General features: G+C 43.4%; 1 protein-coding gene across 1 annotated transcript in view; it reads right to left on the bottom strand.

Annotated features, from left to right (window-relative positions):
• LOC120024617 (lysophospholipid acyltransferase 2-like) overlaps nucleotides 1-20,159 on the bottom strand; it is a 77,484-nt gene that overhangs the window by 29,461 nt on the left and 27,864 nt on the right. Inside the window, exon 2 of the mRNA XM_038968913.1 lies at nucleotides 8,964-9,109. Coding sequence (XP_038824841.1) covers nucleotides 8,964-9,109 — 146 coding nt within the window. The remainder of the gene's footprint in view (nucleotides 1-8,963; nucleotides 9,110-20,159) is intronic.

The following is a 20,159-nucleotide window of genomic DNA, read 5'->3' as shown; positions in this document are numbered from 1 at the left end:
CTATTTTGCCAATTGGCCCGGACCCCTTTTACTGCCGGTACGGAGCTCCTTCACGACTGGACTACCAACGTAATCTGCCCAAGGGGGTTATTCAACTGGCTCCTACGTCACGACGTCCCCTGAATGCTCATCTGCTAGCCACGGCCTGCTAGCTGTCTAGAGCATATCGAACTGTTAGCTAATAGGTCCATCGGCCAATTTCTTGGGCCACTCTACCTAGTTTGCCAATTGGCTTGGACCACATTTACTACACGAAGCCCTGCTTATCCATCACGACTGGACTACCGACGTAATCTACCCGAGGGTTTTTTCCCCCCCAACAGGCCCCTCTGTCGCGACGTCGCCTGAATGCACATCTGCTAGCCTGCTAGCCGCGGCCCGCTATCTGTCTAGAGCATATTGGACTGTTAGCTGAAGAGATCCATCGGCCAATTTCTTGGGCCACTATACCCATTTTGCCAACTGGACTGAACCCCTTTGCTACACGGAACCCTACTACTCCATCACGACTGGTCTATTCGACGTAACCGCACGAGGAGGCTATAACAGACTTCCTCCATCATGACGTCCCTCTTAGGCCCTTCTGCTAGCTTGCTATCCCCGGCCTGCTAGCTGTCTGAATCGCCGTGTCTCCAGCCAGCCTAACTACTCACTGGACTCCTATGATCACTCGGCTACACATGCCTCTCCCTAATGTCAATATGCCTTGTCATTTCTGTTCTGGTTATTGATTGTCTTATTTCACTGTAGAGCCTCTAGCCCTGCTCAATATGCCTTAGCCAACCCTTTAGTTCCACCTCCCACACATGCGGTGACATCGGCTGGTTTAAATGTTTCTAGAGACAATATCTCTCTCATCATCACACAATGCGTAGGTTTACCTCAAATGTATTCACATCCTACCATACCTTTGTCTGTTCATTATGCCTTGAATCTATTCCATCGCGCCCAGAAACCTGCTCCTTGTACTCTCTGTTCCAAACATACTAGACGACCAGTTTTCATAGCCTTTAGCCGTACCCTTATCCTACTCCTCCTCTGTTCCTCTGGTGATGTAGAGGTTTATCCAGGCCCTGCAGTGCCTAGCTCCACTCCTATTCCCCAAGTGCTCTCATTTGTTGACTTCTGTAACCATTAAAGCCTTGGTTTCATGCATGTTAACATTAGAAGCCTCCTCCCTAAGATTGTTTTATTCACTGCTTTAGCACACTCTGCCAACCTGAATGTCCTAGCCATGTCTGAATCCTGGCTTAGGAAGACCACCAAAAACCCTGAAATTTTCATCCCTAACTATACCATTTTCCGATAAGATAGACCTGCCAAAGGGGGCGGAGTTGCAATCTTCAGCAGAGATAGCCTGCAGAGTTCTGTCTTACTATCCAGGTCGGTACCCAAACATTTCGAGCTTCTACTTTTAAAAATACACCTTTCCAGAAACAAGTCTCTCACCGTTGCCGCTTGCTATAGACCACCCTCTGCCCCCAGCTGTGCCCTGGACACCATATGTGAATTGATTGCCCCCAATCTATCTTCAGAGCTCGTGCTGCTAGGTGACCTAAACTGGGACATGCTTAACACCCCAACCACCCTGCAATCTAAGCTTGATGCCCTCAATCTCACACAAATTATCAATGAACCTACCAGGTACAACCCCAAATCCGTAAAAACGGGCACCCTCAAAGATATCATCCTAACCAACTTGCCCTCCAAATACACCTCTGCTGTTTTCAACCAAGATCTCAGCGATCACTGCCTCAATGCCTGCATCCGTAATGGGTCTGCGGTCAAACGACCACCCCTCATCACTGTCAAACGCTCCCTAAAACACTTCAGCGAGCAGGCCTTTCTAATCGACCTGGCCCGGGTATCCTGGAAGGATATTGACCTCATCCCGTCAGTAGAGGATGCATGGTTATTCTTTAAAAGTGCTTTCCTCACAATCTTAAATAAGCATGCCCCATTCAAAAAAAATTGAACCAGGAACAGATATAGCCCTTGGTTCACTCCAGACCTGACTGCCCTTGACCAGCATAAAAACATCCTGTGGCGTACTGCATTAGCATCATATAGCCCCCGTGATATGCAACATTTCAGGGTAGTTAAGAACCAATATACACAGGCATGAAAGCAAAGGCTAGCTTTTTCAAACAGAAATGTGCATCCTGTAGCACAAACTCCCAAAAGTTCTGGGACACTAAAGTCAATGGAGAATAAGAGCACCTCCTACCAGCTGCCCAGTGCACTGAGGCTAGGAAACATTGTCACCACCGATAAATCCACTATAATTGAGAACTTCAAGAAGCATTTTTCTACGGCTGGCCATGCTTTCCACCTGGCTACCCCTACCCCGGTCAACTGCCCAGCACCCCCCACAGCAACTCGCCCAAGCTTCCCCCATTTCTCCTTCACCCAAATAGCTGATGTTCTGAAAGAGCTGCAAAATCTGGACCCCTACAAATCAGCCGGGCTAGACAATCTGGACCCTCTCTTTCTAATATTATCTGCCGAAATTGTTGCAACCCCTATTACTAGCCTGTTCAACCTCTCTTTCGTATCGTCCGAGATTCCCAAAGATTAGAAAGCTGCCGCGATCATTCCCCTCTTCAAAGGGGGAGACACTCTAGACCCAAACTGCTACAGACCTATGTCTATCCTACCCTGCCTTTCTAAGGTCTTCGAAAGCCAAGTTAACAAACAGATTACCGACCTTTTCGAATCCCACCGTACCTTCTCCGCTATGCAATCTGGTTTCAGAGCTGGTCATGGGTGCACCTCAGCCACGCTCAAGGTCCTAAACGATATCATAACCGCCATCGATAAGAGACGTTACTGCGCAGCCGTATTCATCAACCTGGCCAAGGCTTTCGACTCTGTCAATCACCACATTCTTATTGGCAGACTCAACAGCCTTGGTTTCTCAAACAACTGCCTCGCCTGGTTCACCAACTACTTCTCTGATAGAGTTCAGTGTGTCAAATTGGAGGGCCTGTTGTCCGGACCTCTGGCAGTCTCTATGGGTGTGCCACAGGGTTCAATTCTCGGGCCGACTCTCTTCTCTGAATACATCACTGATGTCACTCTTGCTGCTGGTGATTCTCTGATCCACCTCTACGCAGATGACACCATTCTGTATACTTCTGGCCCTTCTTTGGACACTGTGTTAACTAACCTCCAGACGAGCTTCAATGCCATACAACTCTCCTTCCGTGGCCTCCAACTGCTCTTAAATGCAAGTAAAACTAAATGCATGCTCTTCAACCGATCACTGCTCGCACCTGCCCGCCCGTCCAGCATCACTACTCTGGACGGTTCTGACTTAGAATATGTGGACAACTACAAATACCTAGGTGTCTGACTAGACTGTAAACTCTCATTCCGGACTCACATTAAGCGTCTCCAATACAAAATTAAATCTAGAATCGGCTTCCTATTTCGCAAACAAAGCATCCTTCACTCATGCTGCCAAACATACCCGCATAAAACTGACTATCCTACCGACCCTCGATTTCGCCGATGTCATCTACAAAATAGCCTCCAACACTCTAATCAGCAAACTGGATGGAGTCTATCACAGTGCCATTCGTTTTGTCACCAAAGCCCCATATACTACCCACCATTGCAACCTGTACGCTCTCGTTGGCTGGCCCTCGCTTCATACTCGTCGCCAAACCCACTGGCTCCAGGTCATCTACAAGTATTTGCTAGGTAAAGCCCTGCCTTATCTCAGCTCACTGGTCACCATAGCAGCACCCACCGTAGCACGCGCTCCAGCAGGTATATTTCACTGGTCACCCCCAAAGTAAATTCCTCTTTTGGCCGCCTTTCCTTCCAGTTCTCTGCTGCCAATGACTGGAACGCACTGCAAAAATCACTGAAGCTGGAGACTCATATCTCCCTCACTAGCTTTAAGCACCAGCTGTCCGAGTAGCTCACAGATCACTGCGCCTGTACATAGCCCATCCAACTACCTCATCCCCATACTGTATTTATTTATCTTGCTCCTTTGCACCCCAGTATCTCTACTTGCACATTCATCTTCTGCACATCTATCACTCCAGTGTATAATTGGTATATTGTAATTACTTTGCCACCATGGCCTATTTATTGCCTTACCTCCCTTATCTTACCTCATTTGCACACACTGTATATAGACTTTTTCTACTGTATTATTGACTCTATGTTTGTTTATTCCATGTGTAACTCTGTTGTTGTATGTGTCGAACTGCTTTGCTTTATCTTGGCCAGTTCGCAGTTGTAAATTAGACCTTGTTCTCAACTAGCCTACCTGGTTAAATAAAGGAGAAATAAAGAAAAAATAAAACCATTGGCCTTATGGTGAAATCCCTGTCTTCCTTCCTCTCCCGCAACTGAGTTATGAAGGACGCCTGTATCTTTGTAGTGATTAATAATTAATAACTTCACCATGCTCAAAAGGGATATTCAATGTCTGCTTTAAAAAAAAATGTTTTACCCATCTACCAATATGTGCCCTTCTTTGCGAGACATTGGAAAACCTCCCTGGTCTTTGTGGTTGAATCTGTTTGTGGTTGAATCATTCAAAAATCATCTGAAACACTATTATTGCACACAGAGATAATCCATGCAACGTATTATGGGACTTGTTAAGCACATTTTTACTCCTGAACTTATTTAGGCTTGCCATAACACAAAGGTTGAATACTTATTGACTGAATATATTTCAGCTTTTCATTTTTTATTTAATTTGTAAACATTTCTAAAAACATTATTCCACTCATTAAGGGTATTGTGTGTATTGTGCCAGTGACACAAATCTCAATTTAATCCATTTAAAATTCAGACTGTAACACAAGAAAATGTGGAAAAAGTCAAGTGGTGTGAATACTTTCTGCAGGCACTGTATAGTCTAGTGAGTGTGCGTAGCAGTCTTATGGCTTGGGGGTAGAGCTGTCTCTGAGCTTGTCGGCCCGAGAGCCAATGCTCCGGTACCGTTTTCGGAAGGTAGTAGAGTGAACAGTCTATGGCTTGGGTGGCTGGAGTTTGACACATTTTCAGGCCTTCCTCTGGCACCACTTGATATACAGGTTCTGGATGGCAGGGTCGAAAGCGGTGGTCGAAAGCGGTGCATTTGCCATACCAAGTCATGATGCAGCCAGTCAAGATGCTCTCTATGGTGCAGCTATAGAAGTTTTTGAGAATACGAGGGCCCATGCCAAATCTTTTCAGCTTCCTGTGGGGGAAAAGGCGCTGGCGTGCCCTCTTCCTGTGTGGGTGTGTGTGGACTAGAGGTCGACCGATTAATCGGAATGGCCGGTGTTTTTGGACACCGATTTGGGCGTATTTTTTTTTTTTACACCTTTATTTAACTAGGCAAGTCAGTTAAGAACACATTCTTATTTTCAATGACGGCCTAGGAACGGTGGGTTAACTGCCTTGTTCAGGGGCAGAACGACAGATTTTTACCTTGTCAGCTCGGGGATTCAATCTTGCAACCTTACAGTTAACTAGTCCAACGCTCTAACCACCTGCCTCTCATTGCACTCCACAAGGAGCCTGCCTGTTATGCGAATGCAGTAAGAAGCCAAGGTAAGTTGCTAGCTAGCATTAAACTTATAAAAAACAATCAATCAATCATAATCACTAGTTAACTACACATGGTTGATGATATTACTAGTTTATCTAGCGTGTCCTGCGTTGCATATAATCAATGCGGTGCGCATTCGCGAAAAAGGTACCTAACCATAAACATCAATGCCTTTCTTAAAATCAATACACAAGTATATATTTTTAAACCTGCATATTTAGTTAATATCGCCTGCTAACATGAATTTCTTTGTGTCACTTCTCTTGCAAAATAGTCAGGGTATATGCAGCAGTTTGGGCTGCCTGGCTCGTTGCAAACTGTGTGAAGACTATTTCTTCCTAACAAATACAGCCAACTTCGCCAAACAACGATTGTGCTTTTTTCGCAAATGCGCTTTTGTGCAAATGCGCCATTCCGATTAATCGGTCGACCTCTTGTCCACACACACCCACACAGTGGGTTTAACAAAAGCGCATTTGCGAAAAAAAAGCACAATCGTTGCACGACTGTATCTACCCATAAACATCAATGCCTTTCTTAAAATCAATACACAGAAGTATATATTTTTAAACCTGCATATTTAGCTAAAAGAAATCCAGGTTAGCAGGCAATATTAACCAGGTGAAATTGTGTCACTTCTCTTGCGTTCATTGCACGCAGAGTCAGGGTATATGCAACAGTTTGGGCCGCCTGGCTCGTTGCGAACTAATTTGCCAGAATTTTACGTAATTATGACATAATATTGAAGGTTGTGCAATGTAACAGGAATATTTAGACTTATGGATGCCACCCGTTAGATAAAATACAGAATGGTTCCGTATTTCACTGAAAGAATAAATGTTTTGTTTTCGAGATGATAGTTTCCGGATTCGACCATATTAATGACCTAAGGCTCGTATTTCTGTGTGTTATTATGTTATAATTAAGTCTATGATTTGATAGAGCAGTCTGACTGAGCGATGGTAGGCACCAGCAGGCTCGTAAGCATTCATTCAAACAGCACTTTTGTGCGTTTTGCCAGCAGCTTTGCTGTTTATGACTTCAAGCCTATCAACTCCCGAGATTAGGCTGGTGTAAGCGATGTGAAATGGCTAGCTAGTTAGCGGGGTGCGTTCGTATAGTCACTATGGGGATGACATCGTCTATGCAATTATTAATGAAGCCCGTGACTGTTGTGGTAAACTCCTCAATGATATCGGATGAATCCCGGAACATATCCCAGTCTGTACTAGCAAAATAGTCTTGTAGCCTCGCGTCTGCTTCATCCGACCACTTCCATATTGAGCGCATTACTGGTACTTGATGTTTGAGCTTTTGTTTGAAACCGGAAGCACGACAATGGAGTGGTTGTCAGACCTGCAGAAGGGAGGGCGAGGGAGGACCTAGAGTTGTAGTGCTCCTAGTAGCGCAGGACACGTGTTGGTAGAAGCCAGATAGGACAATTAAGTCTCAGTCATGTCCATCCACAGTCCTATTCACTCATATCCATCCACAGTCCTTTTCAGTCATATCCATCCACAGTCCTTTTCAGTCATATCCATCCACAGTCCTATTCAGTCATATCCATCCACGGTCCTATTCAGTCATATCCATCCACGGTCCTATTCAGTCATATCCATCCACGGTCCTATTCAGTCCAATGTGAGCACGCAAAGCAACAACAATATCCCCCTGTAGGCTACTTAACCTGATAGCATCAGATGTGAACGAACACAACATAACCATCTGGTTGTAGCTCCACAACAAACTCCTGTCTAAGGTTACACACAACAAATCTCCCAAACAACCCCTGCTTACAGAAATGATGGTCAGTTTATGGAGCAGCGGAGCAGAGTGTGTCAAGTGGGGGTATTGTTTTCCCCTCTAATCAACCTGTTTGGCCATCACAGCTTACAGTGCCTTCAGAAAGTTTTCAGACCGCTTAACATTTTCCAAATGTTGTTACGTTACAGCCTTATTCTAAAATGGATAAAATAGTTTTTTTCCCTCATCAATCTACACAACACCCCATAATGACAAAGCAAAAAACAGTTTTTTTAGAAATGTTTGCCAATTCATAAAAATAAAAAAACTGAAGAAAAATTAAAAAAACACATTTACATACGTATTCAGATCCTTTACTCAGTACTTTGTTGAAGCACCTTTGGCAGCATTTACAGCATCGAGTCTTCTTAGGTATGACGCTACAAGCTTGGCACACCTGTATTTGTGGAGTTTCTCCCATTCTTCTCTGCAGATCCTCTCAAGCTCTGTCAGGTTGGATGGGGAGCGTCGCTGGACAGCTATTTTCAGGTCTCTCCGGAGACGTTCGCTCGGGTTCAAGTCCGGGCCACTCAAGGACATTCAGAGACTTGTCCCGAAGCCACTCCTGCATTGTCTTGGCTGTGTGCTTAGGGTCGTTGTCCTGCTGGAAGGTGAACCTCGCCCCAGTCCGAGGTCCTGAGTGCTCTGGAGCAGGTTTTCATCAAGAATCTCTCTGTACTTTGCTCCGTTCATCTTTCCCTCGATCCTGACTAGCCTCCCAGGCCCTGCCGCTGAAAAACATCCCCACAGCATGCTGCCACCACCATGCCTCACCATAGGGATGGTGCCAGGTTTCCTCCAGACGGACGCTTGGTATTCAGGCCAAAGAGTTCAATCTTGGTTTCATCAGACCAGAGAATCTTGTTTCTTATGGTCAGAGTCTTTGGGTGACTTTTGGCAAACTCCAAGTGGGCTGTCATTTACTGAGGAGTGGCTTCCGTCTGGCCACTCTACCATAAAGTGCTGTAGAGATAGTTGTCCTTCTGGAAGGTTCTCCCATCTCGACAAAGAAACTCTAGAGCTCTGTCAGAGTGACCATCGGGTTCTTGGTCACCCCCCTGACCAAGGCCCTACTCCCCCAATTTGTTCAGTTTGGCCGGGCGGCCAGCTCTAGGAAGAGTCTTGGTAGTTCCAAACTCCTTCCATTTAAGAATGATGGAGGCCACTGTGTTCTTAGGGACCTTCAATGCTGCAGACACTTGTTTTGTACCCTCCCCAGATCTGTGCCTCAACACAATTCTGTCTTGGAGCGCTATGGACAATACCTTTGACCTCATTGCTTGGTTTTTGCTCTGACATCCACTGTCAACTGTGGGACCTTGTATAGACAGGTGTTTGCCTTCACAAATCATGTCCAATCAATAGGTAAAAATGCCATAAGTTTAATTTAATTTAGAAAGAGCTTTTTTATTGTTAAAGGTGCTACACATAGGATGTTTTAGAATAAATAAATAAATCCTATGTGTAGCACCTTTAAAATAGCCCTACAACACTCACTCAAGTAATCAAATACTAACGTCAGTTCGGATATGCGGATATTCGATTAACCGTGCCATCCCTAGTCTGTGTGTGTGTATGTGTGTGTAGCGAGACTCACCAGCCGAAGCAGAAGAGAGCAAAGTAGAATCCCAGTAGTGTGGCCACCACATGTCTGACGAAGGGACTGGTCTTACTGGGGTGGAGATACAGACGGAACCAGAAGGCAGTCAACAGGGCAAACAACTGGCACACCACAAAGTTGACCTGGAGCAGAGTAGAGAGAGGGGACGGTGGACGGGGAGGGAAAGAGAAGTGAGGGGAGAGGGAGAGAGAGAGGAGGGTGGAGAGAGCAAGAGAATGGAAGGAAAAGGAGAATTTAAGGAGCGAAAGAGATGTACATATTGTTATTTTGTTGTGGATGGCGTGTTCATTTTCAGGACCATAATGTAGTTGTGGGCGAGAGATGAGGCCCACTGATCTTTAGCTGTGAATTTGGGATTAATTTAAAGTCCCTTTAAAGATGCTGAGATCAGAAATCCAATGTTAACAGTGTGGGGGTTCGATTAGACGTGCAGTAACTGACTGTGAAGATAACACATTCACGGAGATGTCTGAACAATGATAAGCACACCTAGGTCAAAATGACAGCTTCATCATCTAAAATAGAAGAACCTTCAGCTGTTTACGTTACATGACAGCTAAAATAATCTTGCCATGCAACCACACACATACAGTGCCTTCAGAAAGCCATAAGACTGCTAAATGGTCAATTAATGGTTACCCAAACTATCTGCACTGACCCTTCGCACACTCACTAGACTATACAGTTCCTTCAGAAAGTATTCACACCACTTGACTTTTTCCACGTTTTCTTGTGTTAGTCTGAATTTTAAATTGACTCAATTGAGATTTATTTTGTCACTGGCCTACACACAATACACCAAAATGTCAAAGTGGAATTAAGTTTTTAATTTAAAAAATGAAAAGCAGAAATGTCTAGAGCCAATAACTTTTCAACCTCTTTGTTGTGGCAAGACTAAATAAAGTTCAAGAGTAAAAATGTAATTAACAAGTCACATAATACGTTACATGGACTCAATCTGTGTGCAATAATAGTGTTCAACATGATATTTTTAATGACAACGTCATCTCTGTATCCCACACATACAATTGTCTGTAAGTTCCCTCAGTCGAGCAGTGAATTTCAAACAGATTCAACGAAAGACCAGGGAGGTTTTCCATTTCCTCGCAAAGGGCACCTATTGGTAGATGGGTTAAAAAAAAGCAGACATTGAATATTCCATTGAGCATGGTGAAGTTATTAATGACACTTTGGATGGTGTATCAATACACCCATTCACTACAAAGATACAGGTGTCCTTCCTAACTCAGTTGCCGGAGAGGAAGGAAATCAGGGATTTCACCATGAGGCCAATGGTGACTTTAAAACAATTCCAGAGTTAAATGGCTGTCGTAGGAGAAAATGGAGGATTTTGTTTTGTATTAATACTTTCTGAAGGCACTGTAGACTATGTGCCAATCCAAAGGCAGCTGCCTGCTGCATACCTGCATCCAGAGGCACCTACCTTTGTAGTTAGTACTTTTCCCAGTAGGTAACCAACATTTGAGACGGGATTTGAAGGCAGCCTTTTAAGGTACCTTGGGATTGAGACGAGCTAATTTTGACATCCTGCCTTGAAATGCTGTTTTTTTCCTTGTCAATTGGGACACAGCCATAGCCTGGTTATCCAAACTGAATGACGTTACACTTGGTTAGCGCTAGAGGTCGACCGATTAATCGTGAATGGACGACTAATAATTAGGGCCGATTTCAAGTTTTCATAACAATCGGTAATCACCATTTTTGGACACCGATGGCAGATTAAATTGCACTCCACGAGGAGACTGCGTGGCAGGCTGACTACCTGTTATGCGAGTGCAGCAAGGAGCCAAGGTAAGGTGCTAGCTAGCATTAAACTTATCTTATAAAAAACAATCAATCTTAACATAATCACTAGTTAACTACACATGGTTGATGATATTACTAGATTATCTAGCTTGTGCTGTGTTGCATATAATCGATGCGGTGCCTGTTAATTTATCATTGTATCACAGCCTACTTCACCAAACGGGTGATTTAACAAGCGCATTCTCGAAAAAAGCAATGTCGTTGCACCAATGTACCTAACCATAAACATCAATGCCTTTCTTAAAATCAACACACAAGTATATATTTTTAAACCTGCATATTTAGTTAATATCGCCTGCTAACATGAATTTATTTTAACTAGGGGAATTCTGTCACTTCTCTTGCGTTCTGTGCAAGCAGAGTCAGGGTATATGCAGCAGTTTGGGCCGCCTGGCTCGTTGCAAACTGTGTGAAGACCATTTCTTCCTAACAAAGACCGTAATTAATTTGCCAGAATTGTACATAATTATGACATAACATTGAAGGTTGTGCAATGTAACAGCAATAATTAGACTTAGGGTTGCCACCCGTTAGATAAAATACGGAACGGTTCCGTATTTCACTGAAAGAATAAACGTTTTGTTTTCGAAATGATAGTTTCCGGATTTGACCATATTAATGACCTAAGGCTCGTATTTCTGTGTGTTATTATATTATAATTAAGTTTATGATTTGATAGAGCAGTCTGACTGATCGATGGTAGGCAGCAGCAGGCTCGTAAGCATTCATTCAAACAGCACTTTACTGCATTTGCCAGCAGCTCTTCGCTGTGCTTCAAGCATTGCGCTGTTTATGACTTCAAGCCTATCAACTCCCGAGATTAGGCTGGCAATACTAAAGTGCCTATTAGAACATCCAATAGTCAAAGGTATATGAAATACAAATGGTATAGAGAGAAATAGTCCTATAATAACTACAACCTATAACTTCTTACCTGGGAATATTGAAGATTCAAGTTAAAAGGAACCACCAGCTTTCATATATTCTGAGCAAGGAACTTAAACGTTAGCTTTTTTACATGGCACATATTGCACGTTTACTTTCTTCTCCAACACTTTGTTTTTGCATTATTTAAACCAAATTGAACATGTTTCATTATTTGTTTGAGACTAAATTGATTTTATTGATGTATTATATTAAGTTAAAATAAGTTTTCATTCAGTATTGTTGAAATTGTCATTAATATAAATTTATATATAAAAAATACAATTTATTTTTTTAAATATATATATATATATATATATATATATTTTTTTTATTATTATTTTTATTATTATTATTATTTATTTATTTTTTTAAATCGGCCGATTAATCGGTATCAGCTTTATTTTGGTCCTCCAATAATTGGTATCGGCGTTGAAAAATCATAAATTGGTCGACCTCTAGTTAGCGCAGCTTTCAGTCTGGTTTTACCAGGCTCCCACACACACGCTAAGGATACTGGGTAAAGATGTAGGCCTAAACGACAGAAAGCAGGTTGAGATGTGACTCCCATGCTGCATCCCAAATGGAACACTAATCCTTATATAGTGCACTACTTTTAACCAGAGCCCATGGGGCTTTGAAGACAACCTATATGGCTCTGGTCAAAAGTAGTGCACTCTTAAATTAAATAGGGTGCCATTAGAGACGCATCCAATGTAGGGGCCTGGGCGGCAACACCTGGCTACCCAGGATGCCCTGTAACCCAGATAAAACCGGCGTTCCGTTAGCTATTGTGCCAAAACGCCATGGCTAATCAAGAGCCCAGTGGAGCCACAGTAACACACCACGAGAGTCTGGACTGGACAGAGCGAAGGGACCACACACACACACACACACAATAACCAAAGCAGAGTCCTGAGGCTGGTGTGAGCTGAATATTGATGAGCTGGCAGGGATACAAGAGGGGACACCCGTGCTCTCCCTCACTCTCTCAGGATCAAAGGTCACCAGACTGGGAGGTGGTCCAGCTCGGAGTCAGACAGTCCGTCCCCTCTGATCCAGCTCATCATCGCCCCACTGAAAGCCAATCCCCCTCATCTGATCTGCAGCTCTGCTACCCTGTAATGAACGGCACATAGACAGAGGGGTGTCCCAAATGACACTATATCCCTATATAGCGCACTCCTTTTGACCAGAGCCCATAGGGATTAGGGTGCAATTTGGGACGCAGTGGGAGAGGCTAGCACTGGGCCTGGTTTAAGGACAGAACATCCATCTGTCAAACTGCTCTTTTAGGAAATGGTAGAAGCTAGGCATTATGGGGGATTCTTGGCAGCATGTAGTGATTGCAACGCCCCTATGCCCCGGGTGATTCAATCTGCTGCCTAGCGAAGACTAGGAGAGGCCGTGGCATCCATCTGAACTCTAGCATTTACCAAATAAGGTCTGTGCCAAACCAAGGATACTAGTACTTGGATACTAGGACTTAACGCACAGTACAGGCTGTCAAATATACACAACATGTATACATGAATATCACAGGCTCATAGCTTGAGTCATGCTTTCCTTAGTTCACATTCTCACCATTCTACCAGGAGTGGGGACAGAAGCACAAAAACAAGCTGTCAAATATACTTAGAGTATGCTATATTAGACTCATGGCTGGAGTCAGGTTATCACCTTCTCAGTGCTCTGCAACTACTTCATCATTCAGACGCTAGCCTAGACGAGGATCATTTCACACCATGTCTCATTTTAGTACGAACCTCTATAGGGCCTAATGAGAGGTTCAATTTCCTATTCATATTATTATTATTATTATAAATGATAACAGTTACAGTGGGGGAGTTCTGGGTTTTGAGCAAGATGTATGTCATTACAAATGGCACATTGTCCCTTTAGTCTTTCAGTCCATTTTTGACTTCCAATTGTCTGCTTCGGTCTCTGCTCTGGTCTGCTCTGCTCTGGACTCTATGTGCCTCATACTCTGTCCATCTCTATCTCTGTTGATTCTCTCTTCTCTGTCTTGGGGCTTTCTGTGATGTGTGGGTGCGGCCGGCTGAAGCACCACAACAACAGTAATATTTTACCGCGAACACTGCAGCAGAAGTGAACTCCTTCCTCCGCTACTCTTTTGTCTGAGTGAGGCTACAATACATTGAGTTTCCCGGGGAAGATGTGAAGCACAGGGGAAGCTGTGAAGCCAGCTGTAGCAAAATTGTGTTTATCAGTTGGTTATTAAAGAAGGTAAAACAATGTTGTGTATGTTAACTATTGCATAATTGTGTTCACAAGTCTGTTATTAAATGTGTATGTTTACTGCTTTTTACTAACTCATGAATGGCTACAAATACTGAATACACATTCGTTCATATGGCCAGAATATTGTATATACAGAGCATTCAGAAGATATTCAGACCCCTTGACTTTTTCCACATTTTGTTACGTTACGTTATAAAATTGACTTTAGTTTTTTTCCCCCTCATCAATCTACACACAACACCCCATAATGACAAAGCAAAAACAAAATAGAAATTTACATAACTATTCATACCCTTTACTCAGTATCTTTGGCAGCAATTACAGCATCGAGTATTCTTGGGTAGGAGGCTACAAGCTTGGCACACCTGTATTTGGGGAGTTTCTCCCATTCTACTCTGCAGATCCTCTCAAGCTCTGTCAGGCTGGATGGGGAGCGTCGCTGGACAGCTATTTTCAGGTCTCTCCGGAGACGTTCGATCGGGATCAAGTTCAGGCTCTGGCTGGGCCACTCAAGGACATTCAGAGACTTGTCCCGAAGCCACTCCTGCATTGTCTTGGCTGTGTGCCTAGGGTCGTTGTCCAGTTGGAAGGTGAACCTTCGCACCAGTTCGCGGTCCTGAGTGCTCTGGAGCAGGTTTTCATCATGGATCTCTCTGTACTTTGCACCGTTCGTCTTTCCCTCGATCCTGACTAGTCTCCCAGTCCCTGCCGCTGAAAAACATCCCCACAGCATGATGCTGCCACCACCATGCTTGAACGTAGGGATGGTACCAAGTTTCCTCCAGACGTGACACTTGGCATTCAGGCCAAAGTGTTCAATCTTGGTTTCATCAGACTAGAGTATCTTGTTTCTTATGGTCTGAGAGTCCTTTAGGTGCCTTTTGGCAAATTCCAAGTGGACTGCCTTACCTTTTACTAAGGAGCAGCTTCCGTCTGGCCACTCTACCATAAAGGCCTGATTGGAGGAATGGTGCAGAGATGGTTGTCCTTCTGGAATGTTCTCCCATCTCCACAGAGGAACTCTGTCAGAGTGACGATCGGATTCTTGGTCACCTCCCTGACCAAGACCCTTCTCCCCTGATTGCTCAGTTTGGCCGGGCGGCCAGCTCTAGGAAGAGACTTGGTGGCTCCAAACTTCTCCCATTTAAGAATGATGGAGGCCACTGTGTTCTTGGGGAACTTCAATGCTGCAGACATTTTTTGGTACCCTTTCCCAGATCTGCGCCTCGACACAATCCTGTCTCGGAGCTCTACGGACAATTCCTTCGACCTCATGGCTTTTGCTCTGACATGCACTGTCAACTGTGGGAGCTTATATAGACAGGTGTGTGCCTTTCCAAATCATGTCAAATCAATTGAATCTACTACAGGTGGACTCCAATCAAATTGTAGAAACATCTCAAGGGTGATCAACGGAAACAAGATGCACCTGAGTCAATTTCGAGTCTCATAGCAAAGGGTCTGAATACTTAGGTAAATAAGGTATTTCTGTTTTTATTTTCAATAAATTTGCAAATATAAAAATTAAAAAAGTTTTTGCTTTGTCATGAGGTTGTGAACATTTTTTATTTACTCAATTTTAGAATAAGGATTTAATGTAACAAAATGTAGAAAAAGGAAGGGGTCTGAATACTTATATAAAACACAACACGCAACAATTTTATAGAGTTAATGTTCATATAAAGAAATCAGTCAATTGAAATAAATTCATTAGGCCCTAATCTATGGATTTTATTTGACTGGGCAGGGGCGCAGCTATGGGTGGGTATGGGAGGGCATAGGCACACCCACTTGGGAGTCAGGCCCACCTACTGCGGAGCCAGGCCCGGCCAATCAGAATGAGTCAGCATGTCAATTGCACGCTACCTCAAAACTTGAGACATCAGTCAATATATCAATCAATATATATATATATATATATATATATATATATATATATATATTCCTCTGTTCCCCCCATGTCCTTGTGTGGAATTGTTTTGTGTCACGTGTTTTATGTGACGCGCCAGGCTGGTTTTCCATGTTCCTTGTTTATTTCACAAAGTATGTTTATTTTGGTAAACTATAGCTTTTGTGACTGTTTTCGCGCTTTGCACTTTTGCCGTTTTTGCTGGAGGTTTTGACGCAGTTGCGTCCGTCTGCTGTTTGTTCCTGCCTCAATAAAGTGTGCGCCTGTTCACAACTCTCTGTTCTCCTGCACCTTACCTCGCTACCAGTACGCACACCCGTGACAAACAGTGGAGGCTGCAGAGGGGAGAACGGCTCATAATAATGGCCGGAACGGAGCAAATGGAATGGCATCAAACACCTGGAAACCATGTGTTTGATGTATTTGAAACCATTCCACTGATTCTGCTCCAGTCATTACCACGAGCCCATTCTCCCCAATTAAGGTCCCACCAACATCCCATGATTCACCACTGCAACTTAAAAGTGTAGGCAACGCTCTTCAGGTAAGACTCCAGCCGTTTAGTCATGGTGTACTTCTAAACCAGTGACTTCAGATCCACAGGTCTTTGCCATGGCGGTGGAATGCCAGTAAGTTGCTGCTCCATTCTCGTCACCTCTTTGCCTCAATTAACTTACAAAATGGTGCAGTGGGTAGTGCCAAGATTAGCCAAAAATGTTTGATGCCAGCCCTCCACTCCATTGTTGGTCTTCGCCAAGTCTTGCAGGACAGCATCATAACAGTTCCATTATTCTGAAAATTAGATTAGTAACTATGTTATTGGCGTTCGGCATGAAGTCATCAATAATATGAATAAGAATAATAAAGCCATTATGTTAAAGAAGACATACCTACGGGAAACATTGGCTTTCTTCCAATGTGTCTGACGTTCTCCCCAACCCATGTTGCCTGAAAGGATGTCAGGAGCTTCTTCAGTTGATGTTCTGGGCGCTGAAAGAACCAGGTATTCAGCAGGTCGTGGAAGCACTCGACATCAGCCGGTGGGACAAATGCGAGCGCCTCAGTGTCATCGCCAGCCAGGGTTGGGCATCACCAATATTATAGTCTTGTGAATATCTCATGCATATTTTGGCGGGGAGGGAAATGCAAACAATGGGAGCGATGGGAGGAGAGAATGATTTGAATGTGAGAGTGTCCAGCCAGGTCAGGGCAGCCTTTTACAACATTACAATGTCTGCCTTTCCCCCTATATTTTAAATCTAATACAGTATGTCCATTTAATATGGGAAATCTCTTGTGAATATCTTGTGAATCTCACACGTATCTTTTTTGATTGAAAATGGGAACAAATGGGAAAGAAGGACAAATACTGATTTCAAAACAATGAGACTAAATGAAATGACATAGGCCACATGGATGTGGTGTTTCCTATATTAAATGGACATACCGTATTAGACTTAAAATGTAGGGGGAAAGGCAGACATTTTATATAAACATTGGATTTCTGTGGTCAGAATTTCCTAATAATTTTTGTTTTCAGTTGGTAGGCCCACCCATGCGTCTCTCCTCACTTGGAAAGCCTGCTCACTGAGTTCAATACCAAAGCAGATAATTGTGATTTGTTTGAATTGATGTGAATAATGATAATGATGGTGAGAGGACCATTTGAACACATTTACTTTAGGCCAGATAAAGAAAGGCTATGCATGATTTAATGAAAAGGAGCTAACAGAAACATTATTTCACATTCTTTAATAAAATACTCAAACAGAAACAGGCAAAACAGCTTGCTTCACAGGTTCCCCGCCAAATAGGCCTACAAGGAAACTCGATGTATCTCGACAATGCTGAGTGCGCAAGGGGGTCTGTGCACTGCGTAGTACCTTCCAGAAAAAGTTTTGCGAGACAAAAAGACACGTAAGCGAGGCCGGTCGTGCCTCTCTAACCAGGCTGGGGAGATAAGCATCAACAGTCTGCATACAGACTTCTGGTCTCTGGACCATGTCACCGGCTGCCATAAAGACCATCACTCAAACCTAATCAGTGATTCACTGTGTCCCAAGTTGCCCCCTATTCTCTACCAGGATATAGGGGGTAGGGTGGCATAATAGCCTCAGCTTGAGAAGCTAAAGCTCTAACCTCCATCAGTTCCATCCAAAAATCATCCTGCCGTTATCATCAAGCAACAGCTCCAGTAAAATGTTACTAGAATGTGAAACCGCTTGGTCACATTCTAGTACCACACACACATCCTGCATTTATTTACTAAATCTATTTTATCACATACAAATGCTACAAAAAAAAACATTGACTAAAATAGACACCAAAAAAGTCAATCATTGAAGCAAAACATTTACAGTACACTATTACCCTCAAAAGGTTCCTGTGGTACCTCATGCATAAGCAAACTACCTTTTAGCTTATTCAGGCCTACTGTATATGTGCATCCCTGCAGGCTTGATTTAATGACTGTGTTTTGTTTCTATGTAAACAGTGGGCTGCCTGGCTCCAAGCAACTACTGGGTGTGGAGTTTGCCTGAGGCATCTGTCCCGACAACTAAAAATGAGAGCAAGACAGCTATTTATAACTAGCATAGGCTTACATCGCAAATGGCACCCTAATTCCCTATGTAGTGCACTACTTTTGGCCAGGGCTCTGGTCAAATGCAGTACACTACAAAGGGAATAGGGTGCTATTTGAGACGCAGACATAGAAATAGCAGCACTTTTACTGGCTGACGTCGTCCATTAGGCTGATTAATTCCGGAGGAAACGTCAGTGAGTGATGTTTAAGTGACGTTATAATAAACCCAACCTCCTTCCTCTTTCTGATTCCACTGAGTGTGTTTCATACACACACACACACACACACACACACACACACACACACACACACACACACACACACACACACACACACACACACACACACACACACACACACACACACACACACACACACACACACACACACACACACACACACACACACACACACACACAATCAGTGCCCGAGCTCAAACTCCTTCTTTGTCTTCTTTGTCTCAGTGGTTGCAAATGGTTCTTCCAAATGGACAATGACCCCAAGCATACTTCCAAAGTTGTGGCAAAATGGCTTAAGGACAACAAAGTCAAGGTATTGGAGTGGCCATCACAAAGCCCTGACCTCATCCTGTAGAACATTTGTGGGCAGAACAGAAAAAGTGTGTGCGAGCAAGGAGGCCTACAAACCTGACTCAGTTACACCAGCTCTGTCAGGAGAAATGGGCCAAAATTCACCCAACTTATTGTGGGAAGCTTGTGGAAGGCTACCCAAAACGTTTGACCCAAGGTAAACAATGCTACCAAATACTAATTGAGTGTATGTAAACTTCTGACCCACTGGGAATGTGATGAAAGAAATAAAAGCTGAAAAAAATGATTCTCTCTGCTATTATTCTGACATTTCACATTCTTAAAATAAAGTGCTGATCCTAACTGACCTAAGACAAGGAATTTTTACTAGGATTAAATGTCAGGAATTGTGAAAAACTGAGTTTAAATGTATTTGGCTAAGGTGTATGTAAACTTCCGACTTCAACTGTAAATAGGTAATGCGGGATGTCAAGTCAAAAAAAAAAGTTTTGCGTATCATTGCACATACTGTACAGTAGAGCACTGTACATGGCTCCAACACACACACACGTGGTTCTATTATATTCAATTTATTCTACTGCATGACCAAGTCACTACGCCATTTATATTAGTAAATATAGTATATTTTTACTATGCATACTACCTATTCTATTACTTGTTATTTTTGACTTGACTCTTTTTATTGATATTATTGTTATTGCTATTGTACTGCATTGTTGAGGGAGTATTGTTGAGGGGGAGCTGTTGAGGGAACAAGCGCACAAGCATTTCTCTGCACCTTTTATACCTGCTGTAAACTGTGTATGTGATTAATACAATTTGATCCCTTAGTCCAAGCCCCAGGTCTGTCTCAAACTGTCTCTCTCACACACACAAAGAGCTGTTTTGATATTCTGTTTAAGTGTCTGCGACGATGAGATTTCCGTCCTCGCACACAATGTGTCACCACCACACTACCACAGCCAGAAGAAACACGAGTACTACATTACAGCACGTAACCCAACCCTCCTTTGTGACTCAGCCAGCCACAGCCATAGTCAGCCAGCGTCCCAAGTGGCACCATATCTACTATAAAAAGTGTACTACCTTTGACCAGAGTCCTATGAACTCTGGTC

The sequence above is a fragment of the Salvelinus namaycush genome, chromosome 29 (genome assembly GCF_016432855.1).
Source record: "Salvelinus namaycush isolate Seneca chromosome 29, SaNama_1.0, whole genome shotgun sequence".
Classification (NCBI taxonomy): Eukaryota; Metazoa; Chordata; class Actinopteri; order Salmoniformes; family Salmonidae; genus Salvelinus; species Salvelinus namaycush.
Note: the sequence above shows the minus strand (reverse complement) of the source record. Positions and strands in the feature narration are given on the sequence as shown.